This window comes from Musa acuminata, chromosome BXJ3-6 (genome assembly GCF_036884655.1).
Source record: "Musa acuminata AAA Group cultivar baxijiao chromosome BXJ3-6, Cavendish_Baxijiao_AAA, whole genome shotgun sequence".
NCBI classification, from domain to species: Eukaryota; Viridiplantae; Streptophyta; class Magnoliopsida; order Zingiberales; family Musaceae; genus Musa; species Musa acuminata.
The window spans coordinates 41,717,270-41,732,095 of record NC_088354.1 but is presented as its reverse complement, the minus strand read 5'-3'; the positions used below and the strand labels follow the sequence as shown (position 1 = coordinate 41,732,095).

General features: G+C 37.9%; 1 protein-coding gene and 1 long non-coding RNA gene across 11 annotated transcripts; one reads left to right on the top strand and one right to left on the bottom strand.

Moving 5' to 3' along the window:
* Nucleotides 1–1,253: 1,253 nt before the first annotated feature.
* LOC135581661 (bifunctional TH2 protein, mitochondrial-like) lies at nt 1,254–6,970 on the bottom strand. Of its 10 annotated transcripts, XM_065155539.1 has the most exons (9): nt 6,422–6,968; nt 6,142–6,250; nt 4,814–5,104; nt 4,270–4,681; nt 3,865–4,134; nt 2,365–2,939; nt 1,961–2,276; nt 1,795–1,843; nt 1,254–1,529 (listed from the first exon to the last, which is right to left on the bottom strand). In XM_065155539.1, the coding sequence occupies exons 1-6, from the start codon at nt 6,616–6,618 to the stop codon at nt 2,524–2,526; spliced, it is 1,695 nt and encodes a 564-aa protein (XP_065011611.1). In that variant the 5' UTR covers nt 6,619–6,968; the 3' UTR covers nt 1,254–1,529; nt 1,795–1,843; nt 1,961–2,276; nt 2,365–2,523. The 10 variants fall into 10 exon arrangements, with proteins under 10 accessions (XP_065011611.1, XP_065011610.1, XP_065011609.1 ...); XM_065155538.1 differs by having other exon boundaries at nt 1,795–2,276; XM_065155537.1 differs by having other exon boundaries at nt 1,254–1,843.
* Nucleotides 6,971–9,573: 2,603 nt separating this feature from the next.
* LOC103989931 (uncharacterized) lies at nt 9,574–11,356 on the top strand. Its single transcript, XR_672082.3, has 2 exons — nt 9,574–9,963; nt 11,074–11,356. It is a non-coding gene; the product is annotated as an uncharacterized LOC103989931 (long non-coding RNA).
* The last annotated feature ends 3,470 nt before the right edge of the window (nt 11,357–14,826 follow it).

The following is a 14,826-nucleotide window of genomic DNA, read 5'->3' as shown; positions in this document are numbered from 1 at the left end:
TGAATTTTACTCCACCATGAATGCTATTCACATGGTTTAATTTGATATCCTTCGAGTCTCTCTCTCTCTCTCTCTCTCTCTCTCCACTCTTTGGTTGACGTAGTATGTCCAATGATTCTTAGGGCGAAGAGTAGAAAGCCTGGATTTATGGTGGGAAAGTGCCTTATAAAATAATTAACCTGTTGTAAAATGTTTTAACTTGTGTCCTCAATTTTTTTGCTTGTGGTGGTGAGTCGATTGGATTCCCCACTGACCATCCATCCTTCTTCTCTTGTTTACTTTCCTAGAACTACATTCCTTTTAGTGCTTGCTGTTTCATCTAATCCTTTTTTCTGATCCTGTTATTTCAACTCCAACTCAAACGTAACTTTCAACTTAGCTTTCGAACAGAAACATAATTAACTGGCATAGCAAATGATCCTGATCCTGACCCTGGCCCTGACCTTGATATAGATAGCTTCAGATCTTTCTTTCCGCTCATGCTTCTGATTTTACTGTAACAGAATTACCCGAACCTTTCTCTCCTCGACTGATGCCAAAACTTGTTCCCCTTATAGAAATCTATACTTGATAGGGAAGATGTCAGTGATAACTGCATTAGTCCAAATTGATTCGAACCAAGAAAGAAATTTTCAGAGTCTGATCAAGAAGACTTGAGACACTTGATCTGATGCAAGAAAATTGAGATCGGGTGAAGTTAGTATTTAGAATAGAATAGAAGAAAATGAGAGTGAACAACTATGTTTGAACTCGATAACTATGTTTTGCTTGACCTTTCATAGTCGATCCAATTAGATAATGTATTGTGTGGAGTGGGAGGAATATTTCTAAGGATTTATATTCTGATATGACTTAGTTGATGACTAAGAAGCTTGATTTCCTTGTGCTGATCGATAGCCATGTGTCCAAACCTAACAGGAGACAAACATTCAGTGCTCAATAAATCTTAACATCCTTCAAGTGTACGGAACTGCTTTACCGAAAAAACATCGAGCGTGCTATGGAGGCAAAATTGGTACTTTTGGATTTTTTTTCTTTCTTTCTTTAAATCTTAACATAATTAGTCATTCTCTATACCATTCGTGAAATGTCAATAATATTTCTCATTAATGTAGGATCTTATCCATGAAAGTTCAGCTATTATATTCAGTGCCCTATAACAATCAGAGTTACCATTCCATTCTCTGTCATCGTCCTAACAGGGAAGGGAAGATCATGGGAGTTTGCTGAAACTGTAAAAGCTTTTGACATGGTTGACTGGAAATGCTTAAGCACAGGAATTAGCCAAAAGATCCCAAATTATGGGAAAATTACAACACGTACGTACTGTGGTATTACACTAAGAACAGGGAAGATGGATCAAGTACAGATAATGCTCGGTTGGAAGCTGAACAAAGTTGGGAAGCATGGAGTGGGGTTTTCGTTGGTCAGCTAGAGCGCAGCACCTCATGGAGCCTGAAAGGGTTCACAGCATGCACCTACTTGCCATCCTTCGCAAACTGACAAATCACGCGGATTCTCAAAATGTTCTGAGACCAATTAAAATTTCCTCAAGATCTGCAACCTTAGGTACAGAGATAGATAGAGAGAGAGAGAGAGAGAGAGAGAGAGAGAGATAAGTCGACAAAGCTCTGCCAAAACTGAGAAACAAAAGTCGCCACGCTGATCTAAATTGCCGTGCAGACAGAAAGAGAGAGAGAGAGAGAGAGAGAGAGAGAGAGAGAGAGAGAAACGAAAAAGGAAAAGAAAAAAGTCAACGGAGCTCTGCCGAGATTGAAAATTCCAAGTGGCTACCTGACACACGCTGATTCGAATCACCGTGCAGCCCCATCAGGTCCAGCCCCTGAAAAAAAGAAAAAAAAAGTATGTAGAGGTCACACCCCAATCCATAGAATGAAAAGCCAAGCAAAGGGAAAGATCATTGTTATAGGACGGTTGCAAGAAACATGTTAAGTCATACCGATGAGTGAGGGTTGCTTTTGATCTTTGATGAAGTCTCATCATCAGAATTTACAGAAATAATTACAGTCACAATGTGCATCTCAAGGAAGAGACTCGAGAATTGGCACCTCCAATGACTCGAGTTGTCATAAAGGAGTCTTTACCACACAAATCTTATGATGTATGTTATCCTCAAATCCTAAGCTAAAATTGGTACATCAATCAAATTAAGTGTTGGATTCTAAAATGATAGGTTTTACAACCTTATTCTTAGAACCCAAAAATTTTTCAGAGAACTAAGAAGCTCCATCATCAACTAAATCGACACAAATGGCCTGCAAAAGTATGAAAAACATAAAACTTCCATCATTAATTAATTATGTAAAGAATGGACTCAGTAAATAATATAGGAAATTCAAGTACCTGAGCGTCTACGCCGGCGTCAATGGAACATACGTAAAGGCATGACTTTTGCAGATCCCTTAAGTACCTGCAGCTTAAGAAAACCAACAACGGATTGAAATTTATGTACTCGACTTCTTTAACTCGTCACAAAAACACAAAAAGGAGCCATCTAAAAACTTATGCCCCCAAAACAAAAGCATGTATCTCTGTCCAGCTAGATGCTGTGTAGAGAACACCAGACAACCCCTTCCAAACACGGGAATCTTCTCTTAGAACTTCCCTTTGTTTCTTTATTAAACCGGGATAGAGCGGAACAAAAGATACACCATGTTGCTCCCCAACTCTCCTCAAGCTTAAGCTTGATCCCATCACAATACCAACATCTGCCTCCAGCAAGCAGAGCATATCACCAACTGAATCCCCAATATAGACAGACATATGTTCTTTTTCCCTACCAACGTCAGCTAAGATGCTTCTGAATGTCTTAACCTTGTCCAGAGGAGACTCCATTGCTCTGACGATTTCACCTGTTGAAACAGACCCCTCATAGTTGAACTCGTTCGAGTGTATGCTCAAATCATTTGGAGAACCTACTAAACAGAATAAGGACAAATTCAGATGGCTTGGCCACAGCTTCATGGAGAAAAACAATCATGATAGTGCTAGTGTCGCCTCACAACCTTGTATAGAAATAAGTTCAAAGACATATATATTCAGATGGATTTGCCACGGCATCGTGGAGAAAACCTAGTATGCAACTTCAGATAGCCACTAAGTAATATTCCACTCTTTTGTGTCATTTACAAGTAACGGAGAAGTCATGTGCCACAACATCTTTTGTGCTATAGAACCTTCATACGAACACAAAAACTGTCTTGCTAAAGGCAATTCCGCAAAAGAAAAGAAAGATCAGATCACATGAAACTCTTATTCCACTAATATTGGGTTTGATGTCAAACACAACTGAAGGTTGACATGGCCTGATGAAATTTATAACACGATGTCAATCCTCAAGAGTTGGGAACAAATTCCTAATCAACGCAAACTTAAACAAGGATATATTGCCTTCAAACCTATCAGACTAGTTCGTAGGCAAGAAATTGACCTTAATACATACTGCTGCCTCTACAAAGAGAGAAACACCAGAACAAATTATATTATCAAACTAATGAATTTTTTTTTTCATTTTTGTCCATTAAGAATTCCAAATGTCAAATCAATTGCCTGAATTGTGTACAAAACACTCAACTTGTCATAGATAAAAAAGACAAACTTTTATAACTTTAGCATCAATCGATTCTGGTCACTAAGAGGAAAAAGATAGTCATCTGATCAACTTTCACGAATGGCATTTTGGATGCCAATAGAATAATATAGTTGTCTTTTCCTTTTCAGAAAAAAGAGGTAAAAATAGTCACTTCATTACTATAAGTATCAAATCAAGAACAGCAAGATCAACCAGAAAACTTTTAAATTGGATTGTAAAAATCACAAGGGAAAGACAACAGCAGGACTTACCTGAGCCAAAGACTGATCTTATGAGGTCTGCACACCAACAATATGATAATATATGAAAACCTGCATTCAGTTTTCCTTTCATCTTTATAGCCTTCTGAAAGAATTCTTTACAGCCATCTTGGAGGACCAATCGCTCCCCAGTTCTTCTGATGTCTTCTAAATTTATTCCCTTGAGCAATCCTGACTCAATAACCCTAGAATTTGCTTGCTTTTCAAAATAGGAGAGCTGCTCATAGTTTTTGCACAGACTTTCATAATCAAAAGTCTCAGCTGCACATGAACGACGAATTGAAAATGTATAAGAATTAACACTTGTAGTTTCTTTATTTTTTTTTAAAAATAATAATCTTTACCACTAAAATTGCTATTAAAAGTAACATACTTGTAAATATATAGCATAGTTACCTTGTTTCGATGGAAGTAAGCTTTCTATGCATTTCTCAAACTCCTCAGTATACTGCTTAGAAAAAGCACTCCAGGAGTCCCTCACATCTGACGGTGACCTCAGCGCACTCAAATTATCAGTCCCACTCTGAACAGCCTTGGATGCAGTTAGAATTGCAATCTCCGCTAATATAGCAGAGGAATCGAGCACAGTGCACGTCAAGTCAAAATCGGAAAAAATAACCAGGTTATTACTGGCATCATGAAGTTTCTTGAATGGAACTACCACTGGCTGGACAATTGGCTGGGCATTGAAAAATTCAATTTCAAGTTTCATAGCTTGGTGATAAAGCTTCTCAATGATTTCAAGCTCCTCGCCAGTCAACGAAACACACAGTTTGTCAAGCAACTCTTCCATTTGTGCAGCAGATGCCTGCATAAAAGAAAAGAGAGAAGAAAGACAAACACTATAAAAAGAGCACATAAGATTGGAATAATAATTGAAGGGATTTAATAATAGATGAAAGGGACAAACAGCTGTTAACTGTTTGAAGTATTAAGATACCTCAAAACTAGCAGAGGAATAAGTTTCGATCCACTTCTTGTATGGATAACCATTTCCCTCATATTGTAGATGCAGTTGAAGCTCTTTGCCCAAAAATGCATCAAGCCTCATGCAAGGGGTCATGGCACCTACTGTATAGGCAGCAATTTTAGTCTTCTCAAAGGGGGTGTCTATCCTTCCAGGACCTTTCCCTCCTTCAATTTTACCAGAAGCTATTGCAAGCAGGAACTCAGTGTACTTTAGTATTGCAGGATTGGGAATTATCTCTTTGGTCGTGTCAATTCCCCATTCCTGCATAACTGGGTCTCTTAGAAACTTATATACACACAGGTATTCACATGGTCAAGCGATGTATGATTCTGCAGTAACATGTACCTTAGACAGAACAGAGACAAAGAGTGACAAGATAAGCTAATCGTATATAGCACAAGGATTCACACCCTTATTAGCTCAAGAATGAACAATCTGTTTTGGGTAGATATAACTATTTTGGGGATGACCACATGGATCCTTTCCCTTCTTTGGGTAAATGGCAGGAAATTAGCAAAAAAATAAAGAAAAAATTAAAAAAAAAACAGGTATCAAGACAGTGTAAAACTTAGATGATCTCAAATCTAAAAGCACGTTCCAGGAGTCAAAGATGAATAAAATAATTGCATTGTCCATCGCTTAAATTTCAATGTAATCCACCTCAGCAGCATGTGATTTCAAACATAATTCTTATGATGAATAAACCAAATACTAGGGAATATAAATCACCCTACTTCATCAAATTAATAGTTGAAAAGTACAGAATCCGCAAACATTAAAAAGTGATCAGTGAAAGATCACACCAGTATGGTCATGAAATACAAATTCCTGAAATATAAGTAAATGATAACAGTAAGAATGACTAGTAGGAACTAGAAACCAAAAACTGACTCTGATGTTGGTCCGTTTTCATTTGGATCACTTTTGTTGGTCCTGTTTAGTAGAATATCCTGACTCTGATGTGATCCATGAAGCTATATATCAACACCTGATATAAAGAAAGCCCAGAGATTTCAATGTAAAAGTGTTCAGAAGTATTGTGTGCTTTTAAGCACATTATCCTTTCCAATATCAAAGGGAACAATAGGAACTAACAGGAGAGCCAACTAAATACCAGGACAATTTACCTAGAAGTTGCATCATTATTTGCAAAACCCTGATCAGTCAGTAACAAAATAGTGTATAGATAACCAAAGATAAGCATATATAGAGATCAAATACAGAAGATACATTGACAAAATGGAATATATGGACTGAGAACTTCACGTAGTCAAGGGTAATATTGTTCAACATCTTACTTGGGCTACTGAATCGTGAATTTTGAGCTTATGAAGAGCAGCCTTCCTCAACTCACTGATTGCAGCCTTGGCATCATCATCGTCTGCACATTCTTCCGCCATCTCGTAGCTAACAAATTCCAGGAAACACAATCAACACGCTTTTATAACCATCAGCAACAGGAGGACGAACAAATCTAATAAAATTCAGCCATAGTAACTGCAAGGAAACTAGAAGTTAGGGATATGTGACTAGATTCCAGTCTTTCAATAGAGTACAAGAAAGGAAACACTGACTCACGCTTGAGCGAACGCTTTGAGGAAGTGCACATCCTGCGCAATGTAGTTGCGGAAGGTTTCCATGTCGAGCTTCCCTGACGCCAGGCACACCACGAACGGAGAATACGATGCGAAGATGGCCTCCTCGATGGAGCTGATCCAGAATCTCCTGGCAGCCGAACCTTCGCCAGCGGTCGCCGCCGTCGCCAGCACCGCCATGGTTACTCCAGCCGAGGAGGGCGACCGATCCGCCACGCAACGCCTCACGAAGGCCAATCTCCGGGGAGGGCCACCCTGATCTGGCGCGGCGACCGACGTGACACCCTGAGCGAAGCCGAGATCCGGTGGATCTCGCCTCTAGGGACCGATTCTAGGCGAGAGCGACGGACGGGGCTAACGTTTCGAGGGAGGAAGAGGTGGTGGAGGAGAGGAGAGAGAGATGGCAGCGATGGCAAGAAAAGAGGGGGGAAATGGTGGGGGGTGATTCGAGAAGGATGGCGCATTTATAGGCGGAGAAAGGGGAAGAGCCGGCGGCTGGCGCGCTCCGTCTCCAGTCTCATCTCCCATACGAAAGATCATGATGGATCTCTGCCGTCTGATTCCGCTGGAGGAACGAACCGTTTGAGGTCTCATCCGCGTCGAAGGTGCAACGCAAACCCGGAACACAGTTGGTGAGCGATTATTTCTCGACACGTATATTGTACACGAATATATTATCCGAGGTCATATTATCCGTGCCGGAAGCATGATCAGCACATCCGTGAATTGAGATGACATGAATCATGTGTCGATACTAAATATTAGGTGACGTGCGCGCAACACACGGGCATGATTCGACGCGACTCATGAAGACTTACCAACCAATCCAACCAACCGATTCGAAGGAGGAGTCAATTTGAACTCGGATAACCCTTGTTAAGTAGCAGTCACAAATTTGTATCCATTTTACATTTTGTTCTAGGATTCTTCTTTTTTGTGGGGCATTTGTGGCATGCGGGAAGGGATTCTCCCAATTTGTGACTTCCCAACTTGTTTCACTATAAATAACAGAATACAAATGCGATGCTCTAACCTTTGATCCCTTGTAAATATTACAGAGGAGAGAGATTATCCATCATTGAAAAATCGATAGAGAAAAAGTCAGTTATCGAAGTGGAACCGATGAACATCGCATTACAAATGCGATGCTCTAACCTTTGATCCCTTGTAAATAGTCAATTCAGAATTTTCAGATGATGTACTAGCAATGTATCAAAGATGCAGTCATCGATTTTCCCGATAGGCCACAAATTATATATATATATATATATACTCCTTTCCCTTCGTCCATCTCGTCATCTCTCCGTTTCTAAGAGTCAAGTCACCTTACTAATTTAGAATGGTTGTTCAATTTCTAAGAAATCCTGTCTCATTTAGAGGTAAAGCGATAAAGCGATTGATGATTAATAAATAGACTACGCAAGTGTTTTCATATGTGGTAATAGATCTTATTAGAGAATTTTATTTTTTTATTATTTTTAATTTCCAAGTTGTTCACTGAAGTTGAAGTTGAGGCTATCCGGATTTAGATGGAAGGAGCATGATCATTTTGAGGCGATGTCCTTTTCTATTTGATACCATACCATGGCATTCTAACTTTCAAGTTATTTTAGAATAGTTACCGTCTTCTACCCCATGTTGTTGATACAACTATCTGGTTGTTGTTGATACAACTATCAGCCTTCCTGCTTAGCAAAATTAGAGACTTCTAATTTCTTGATATTATTTCTTTCTCAAATTTCTTTTGCATCTTTAATGGTATTGATAAAATTATTTTATGATCTTCAAGGTTCTAGAGATATCCAATAGAAAATCCTTTTATCCCATTACCTTTATATGCTTATTTGTATGCTTAACCAATCTTGTAATTTTAGAAAGCTTAAGCCTTTTTCATTTCAAACACCAAAAGTTTGGAAGTTGGCAAATTTCATACCACTTCCAAGCCGGTAGTTTTTTTTTTTTTTGATAAATTTGATTTTTTTGCTACTCATTTACACACATTATCAATTACTTGGATGTTATGTACTGTCCTAAGTCCAATTATTAGAGATTTTCTCTCATAGAAAAGTCAATTTCAGCATCATCTTCATCTTATTAATTGGGATATAATTATTAAACCTAAATATCTGGAAGATTTTCATATTCATGATTTTTATCTTTCAAAATTTATTCCTGCTATTCCTAACATTTATCTTTCAAAATTTATTCAGCATGAAAGGGATTGCTACTTAATATGGATAATACTGTCAGCTTTCTCAATAACGATACCTGCTAAAATTTTGAATTTTTTATCACACTTCATTGGTTGTGATATTGCCAATATGATCTTGGCATGGATTTAGTGATTCTCTTTAATGATATTAAGTGGATATGGAGACTTGATCCTAAATGATAATTAACTCTTGAAAAATTTGTGCTATGTTTTCTGTTTTTTATTTTTGTCGAATTTTTGTTTTTATGGTATGTTGCCTAATCTCTACTTCTAAAAATCTCTCTAAACTTAGTTTGGTCCACTCTTAAATTACTATTTGTATAGCAATGTTGATATCACTAAGAGCATTTATTATATAGATATTTTGACTAGTGTGAAAACTCATGATGATGAAAGTTATAGTGGCAATAAAATCACTCCGTTGGTAATTATTTTTAGGATTTTGATATAATTTAATTTTTTTATTATCATATTCTTAGACGTTACGAGGATTGCTCCATCCATAATAGTCAAATTGAATATGAATGACTCCTATATGAAATTTTTATATTACTATAAGAGTCATATGTATCGATGACTATTCTCATATTAGACATATTTGACAAGCTCCTAATCTTATAAAGAATATTCTTGGTATCATTTCTCATTTTTCGCCGGTAAAATCTGATAATTAATGTATAAATTGACTAACTAAATTTGTTAGGAGATAGCTTCTTCCTATTGTAATTTTATTATTATTGCAAGGGCAGATTACGTCCTCCCTCCCCTCCCGAGATTTTAATTTTTAATTTTTAATTTTTAATGTGCTGACCTCCGGAGCATAGGCAACCCCTTTTCGAGTTAAATACATTTTTATTTTTGGTAAAAAAAATTTATATAGCTTTGCAACAAAATTGGCCCATTCCAGATAGCCTGGACCGGTCCACCTCTGATTTGGGTCCGGTTGACCGATACGAAGCCGAAACAAAGCCACCACTTGAGGACTATCTGTTGCACGCATTGGCGATGTGGCCGGAATTCCCAAGTCGCAGTCACATTGGACGGGGAAAGGGTTTGGTGTAAGAAAAGATGAAGCAGCCGCCGTCGTCGTATCTGTACCACCACCACCACCACCAGCAGCAGGAGGAGATGGAGGAGGCGGTGGCGGTGACCGTGGGGATGGAGGTGGACGACGCCGATCCCATCGAGATCCTCTCCGACTTCGACCGCCAGCAGCCCCCTGTCGACGCCGACTTCTTCAACTCCTTCGACGATGACTTCGACGACCAAGACCTTGCTTGAAGGCACGTGCTCTTCCTCCTCGTTCTCTTCTGGTACCATCTCCCCCTCCCCTCTTCCTTGAACGTGAAACCTCTTCTATTGTTTGTTTGTTTGTTAGGGATTTAATGAGGAGTACGCACTCATGGGGAAATTTGAAATTGTTTAATTATCGGAGATGCATTTATTTGTATTGCATGATTTCCAATCCATTGATATTACATCACAATATCAGGATATAGATATAATTTTCCATGGAAAATGAATATATATATATATATATATATATATATATATATATATATATATATATATATATATATATATATATATATATATATATATATATATATATATATATATATATATAAATTCATTCTACTCTGCACCTATTTATACATTCTTTTCTGGTATTCTTTGTGTCTTGGGTTGCGAAAATACTGCCTTTTTACATAGTTCAATGATGGCAAAAGATCCATTTAACCGATTCTAAACACTTGGAAATTTTGTTGTTATCCATGTCAACAAGCCATATTGTCTTTCCAGAAAAAGAAGCTAGTGTGAACATAGAAGAATGGAACAAATGAAGCTGTGCTACATTGTGCGTAGAGATTCACTTAATGGATCTCTCATTACCTAAGCTATTATTATTTTGCTGGATCTTTGTTTAATTATTAGGTTTGAATGAAAATTATATAAGATAGTTATAACTAGCCATGCTTTATAAATTGGAGTGTTGGACAAGTATGAGTAACATGTTCAAAAATTTAGTGTTGATGAGATGTAAATGTATAGATGAATGTATGTGACTAGTAGAAAAGAGAGAAAAATAAATTTTATCATTTGCCAACAATTAGGCCGGCCCAATTAGAGGATAAAATGAAAGAAATGTTCTAGTTAGATAAGATGAGTTGATTGGAACTTGTGGTGCGAGGAAAGCTAAGGTTGAGTTGGCAATGAGGTTGACCTAACAAAAGTTTTCTAGAGTTTAGGCGAATTAGATATATTGCATTTCACTGAGTAAATGATGGAAAAAGTAGCTGATTGTCGTTATCGTACTTATTATCAATTTCTGTCGTAATATCATAGAGTAATTTTAAAAACTTTCACGATACATCTTCATCTCCTGAGTTTAGAATCTTTTGGAGAATTTGTTTTTCACACAGGTTGATGTGTTATTGTTCTGTGATGCCTCGGCTGAGTTGGTGCGAGGTGGAAATAAGGTGACATGGAATTCTGTCAGATTAGTTGGTGTGGAATGTTTCTTATGGAGTCTGTCATGGTATCATGCTGCCATGTGTACGTATGTGTATCGATTGTCATGCTATAAAACAATTTCAGAACTGATTATGTTTTGAACAGAAGAGTTGCATAGCTACTATAATGAATCGGTAGCATGTTGGACTGAGCCAATTGTTTGACAATTTAAGACAGTAATGTTACCCTCAACATAGCTTAGTGGTGGGTAAAGATTCGTGCAACTGACTTAAAACAGTTGTGACCTTATGGCTCCTTCCTCTTGTTATTTAATTCAGAAACAGATGAGACTGGTTGGTCTCTACCAGAAAAACTGGGAACTGGGCCCCTTGTTTTAGAACATTGGTGCTGGCCTCAATATAACTCCGTGGTGGGAAAGATCCATGCAGCCTGCCCTAGGTAATTGTGATCTTACAGTTTTTCATTGTTATTGATGGTGTATCTGGTGCACAATGATATTGGTATTCCAATCATGGCTTGGTAAATTCCATTTCTTCTCTTATAATTTTGCTGTTTTCTTTTTGTATCTCATTATTTTTTTTCTTGTTTTGGTTTGCTCAGTTATTGAATTAGGAATCTCATATCGGGGTTTCGAATAGCTTTAAGAATTGATTGTAGTCAACTTGATCGCCTAGTGACTTTTCCTAACAATTTGATGACACAAAAAGGCTTAAGACTATACTTCATGGCATATGTTCATCCTGTTAGTTTGAGATTTATAGTGAAATTTATCTTTTGTTTTGGTTATTATTGTTATTTTTAATTTCATTATTGAGGAATAATGAATGTGTGGTTGTTGGTCGCCTAGTTGTACGATCCAAGTTCAAATGATGTTATATATAGTATTATTGTTTATATAAAATATAATATTCTTTCAAATATATTTGTTAAATCTGTAATATGATCAATTGTTGTAGTGGATCAACCAGTGATCCGAAGAAGCTTGGACGCTTAAGTGATTATTTATTTCTGTTAACTATTTTTCCAATTTATCTGCTGCTTTTATGTAATGATTCATTATCTATTCACTGTATTCTTATGTTAAACATCCCACCACTTGGAACATCACAGGAGTGGTGCGGACACTAGGATACATCTTGATGATCGAGATGGTGATGATGATGCTTATGATAGCATTATTAGGTGATTCAATTTTGTAGTCCTCTGGACAGGTTATATGGGTTGAGTTCTGTTCACGCAAATCCTTGACCAATCCCTTTTGGTCCAATTGCCAAGTATAGCCACCCAGGAAGTGGAACTTGTATATGATTGGTCAATTCATCAAAGAAGAGATTGACAGTCACAACAGTTCTATCACACGGATGTTGTTCTTCTTTCTTTAATTTTTATACTTGCGGACAGGATGCATCTCATTCTTTCTTATAGGTGTAAAATAGGTGTCATCGATGATTTCGGACCTCCGTTCAAAGGTTTACTTTTTCACTTCGAATAAAAATATGTTTTCAGCAGTCGTTTCGTTTTTGCTTGGCCACTCTTTTTTGTTCAGAACATCCTCCAAATCAAATGTTTGACAAATTGACATGCAGAATGGAGTGCATTATGCTACACAGTAATTGTTCTCCATCATTAATAAAACTTGAGCCATGTAGGCATACTTGTTGGGCTATTTTTTCTTGAAAACGTATACATGACTAGTACTCATCTTTTTCTGTTCAATTAGTACATTTGCACTTCCACTAATGATAAAATATCCTCCTTAATCATAAGGACACTCTTCACTATCAATCCTTCTCATACCTCTAGTACAAATTGCAATAACTTGAGTAGAACATTATAGGACACAATGAATAAAATACAAAGAAAAATGCAATTATACAGCTCAAAAGAATCAATTACTTTTCCAATAAATACTTTTAGTAAGTCTTGAGTCTTTGCAACGATTTCACAATCCTGTCGTTTCTTGATGAGGATTTTAGTAACATCAACTTATAACGAAGCTAAATAAATCAAGTTCCTCAATGTTGTATTTTGGGGAATAATTTTATAATTTCTCCATTTGATTCGGTCACCATAGGTTTGCTAAAGTATATCCGATCGAAGCTTATCTTGTGAATGGTCTGCACGAAGACAAACTAGGACGACTCAGAAGAGGGAAACCCTTCTTTTCTAGAACAAATTCGACAAAAAAGATCATTCGATTCAAGTTGATAGATTGCACGACAAGAAGTGATAGAGCACGATGTTCCTAGTCAATCGACCAAGAAACCGATGTACATATCAATCGCTACCACTTCCAATCAACGAGGAAAAGAGAGGGGGATCTCATCAGAGTCGGGCTGGCGATCGGGGTGGTGTTGGTGCTCAGAGTGTATCTCAATGTCGGCGGACTCATCCACGATCTCTTGCATTGTGTTCTTGATGAACTCATCGAAGGAGTCGAGCTGGTGGTGCACGAGGCCGTCCTCCTCGAAGTAGGCGCTGATGGCTGCTAAGGCGTCCTCCTGGGTGATCTCGTCGTCCTCCATCGTGGCATGGTCGTTCGCCATGGTTCCAAAATAATGGTTCGAGGAATGGGTATACGATCGAAGGAGGAGGATTTGGGAGAAGCCCTAAAGAGCAGAGAGAATAGGCATTGGCAGTGGAAGAGGCAATTAGTGAACGACACGGAAGAGGCGAGATATGGCCTTTAAAGTGTGCTCATCAGGCTGACAGAGCTTCTGGAAGGGTTTGTTGCGGGGGGAGCGGGTTCAACGAACCTAAACGGAGCTCAATCCTGTTATGGGCGAGCCCAGATCGAGTCAATGCGGCCTGGTGGAACCATAACCTCAACCCAATTCAAACAGAATCACATTCAACTTGAGTCATATGTCGAAACATAATAAAGAAGAAATAGATGAATTTATATATACAACATAATAGGAAAAAAAAGATGAAAGATAATACATCCCTAAAATGTATGTCTTGCAAGCGATGCGTTCACCGATATTAAGTTTGTGAGATAATACATCCCAGGATGAACAGTGACGCTTGACATTGGCTATAAATAATAAGTTTGCGAGCATGTGGCATTGAAGGAGTAAGGTGAGGAATTTGCAGAAGGTTCAAGGTGAGGGGCGTCTATGGAGTGTTGGAGGTCGATGAAGCAAGTGTTTTGGAAGCTAAGGTCGGAGTTGAGAGGCATGGCGATGCAACTGTGGCACAGGTCGACAAGCTTTGCTTATGATCCATGCAGTTACTCTTAGACGTTTGATAATGGTTTCCTCCATGACCATCTTTTGCAATGTGGAGAGTAGTAACTGGAGGTCTACACACTTCAGACATCTCATGACAGCTCTCCATCCTTAGCCACAGATTTGACAAATAGTTTCACTGAATAAGTTAAAATGCATCCTCTTAGTACTACATTTATCATATAGTACCTTGGACATATGTGGCATGAATGTCAATTATTTCTCCTTTTAACTTCTCACACTTGATGCTCTTTGTGAAGCCAAGAGAGTGTCCCTCTATAGCTCTCTGAGCTCATCAATGGCATTGCCCCTGTACATATGACTTGAAAGAGCTAAATCTATCTTCCATGAAGACTAGGTTCACGAAGTAAAGACTTAGTTTCTTAGTTATGTTACTTAAGGAGCGTAATTAATTATGTTTACCGGAGGAGATTCTTTCCTAATTCTATATTTTACATTGACAAATCTATC

Excerpts from the sequence above, each read along its gene's own strand:
- LOC135581661 (XM_065155535.1), bottom strand. The coding sequence starts at position 6,618 with ATGGCGGTGCTGGCGACGGCGGCGACCGCTGGCGAAGGTTCGGCTGCC. Across the intron at positions 6,251-6,421 it reads CTCAAAGCGTTCGCTCAAGC|CTACGAGATGGCGGAAGAAT; the intron begins GTGAGTCAGTGT and ends GGAATTTGTTAG. Across the intron at positions 4,682-4,813 it reads ATTCCTCTGCTAGTTTTGAG|GCATCTGCTGCACAAATGGA; the intron begins GTATCTTAATAC and ends TCTTTTATGCAG.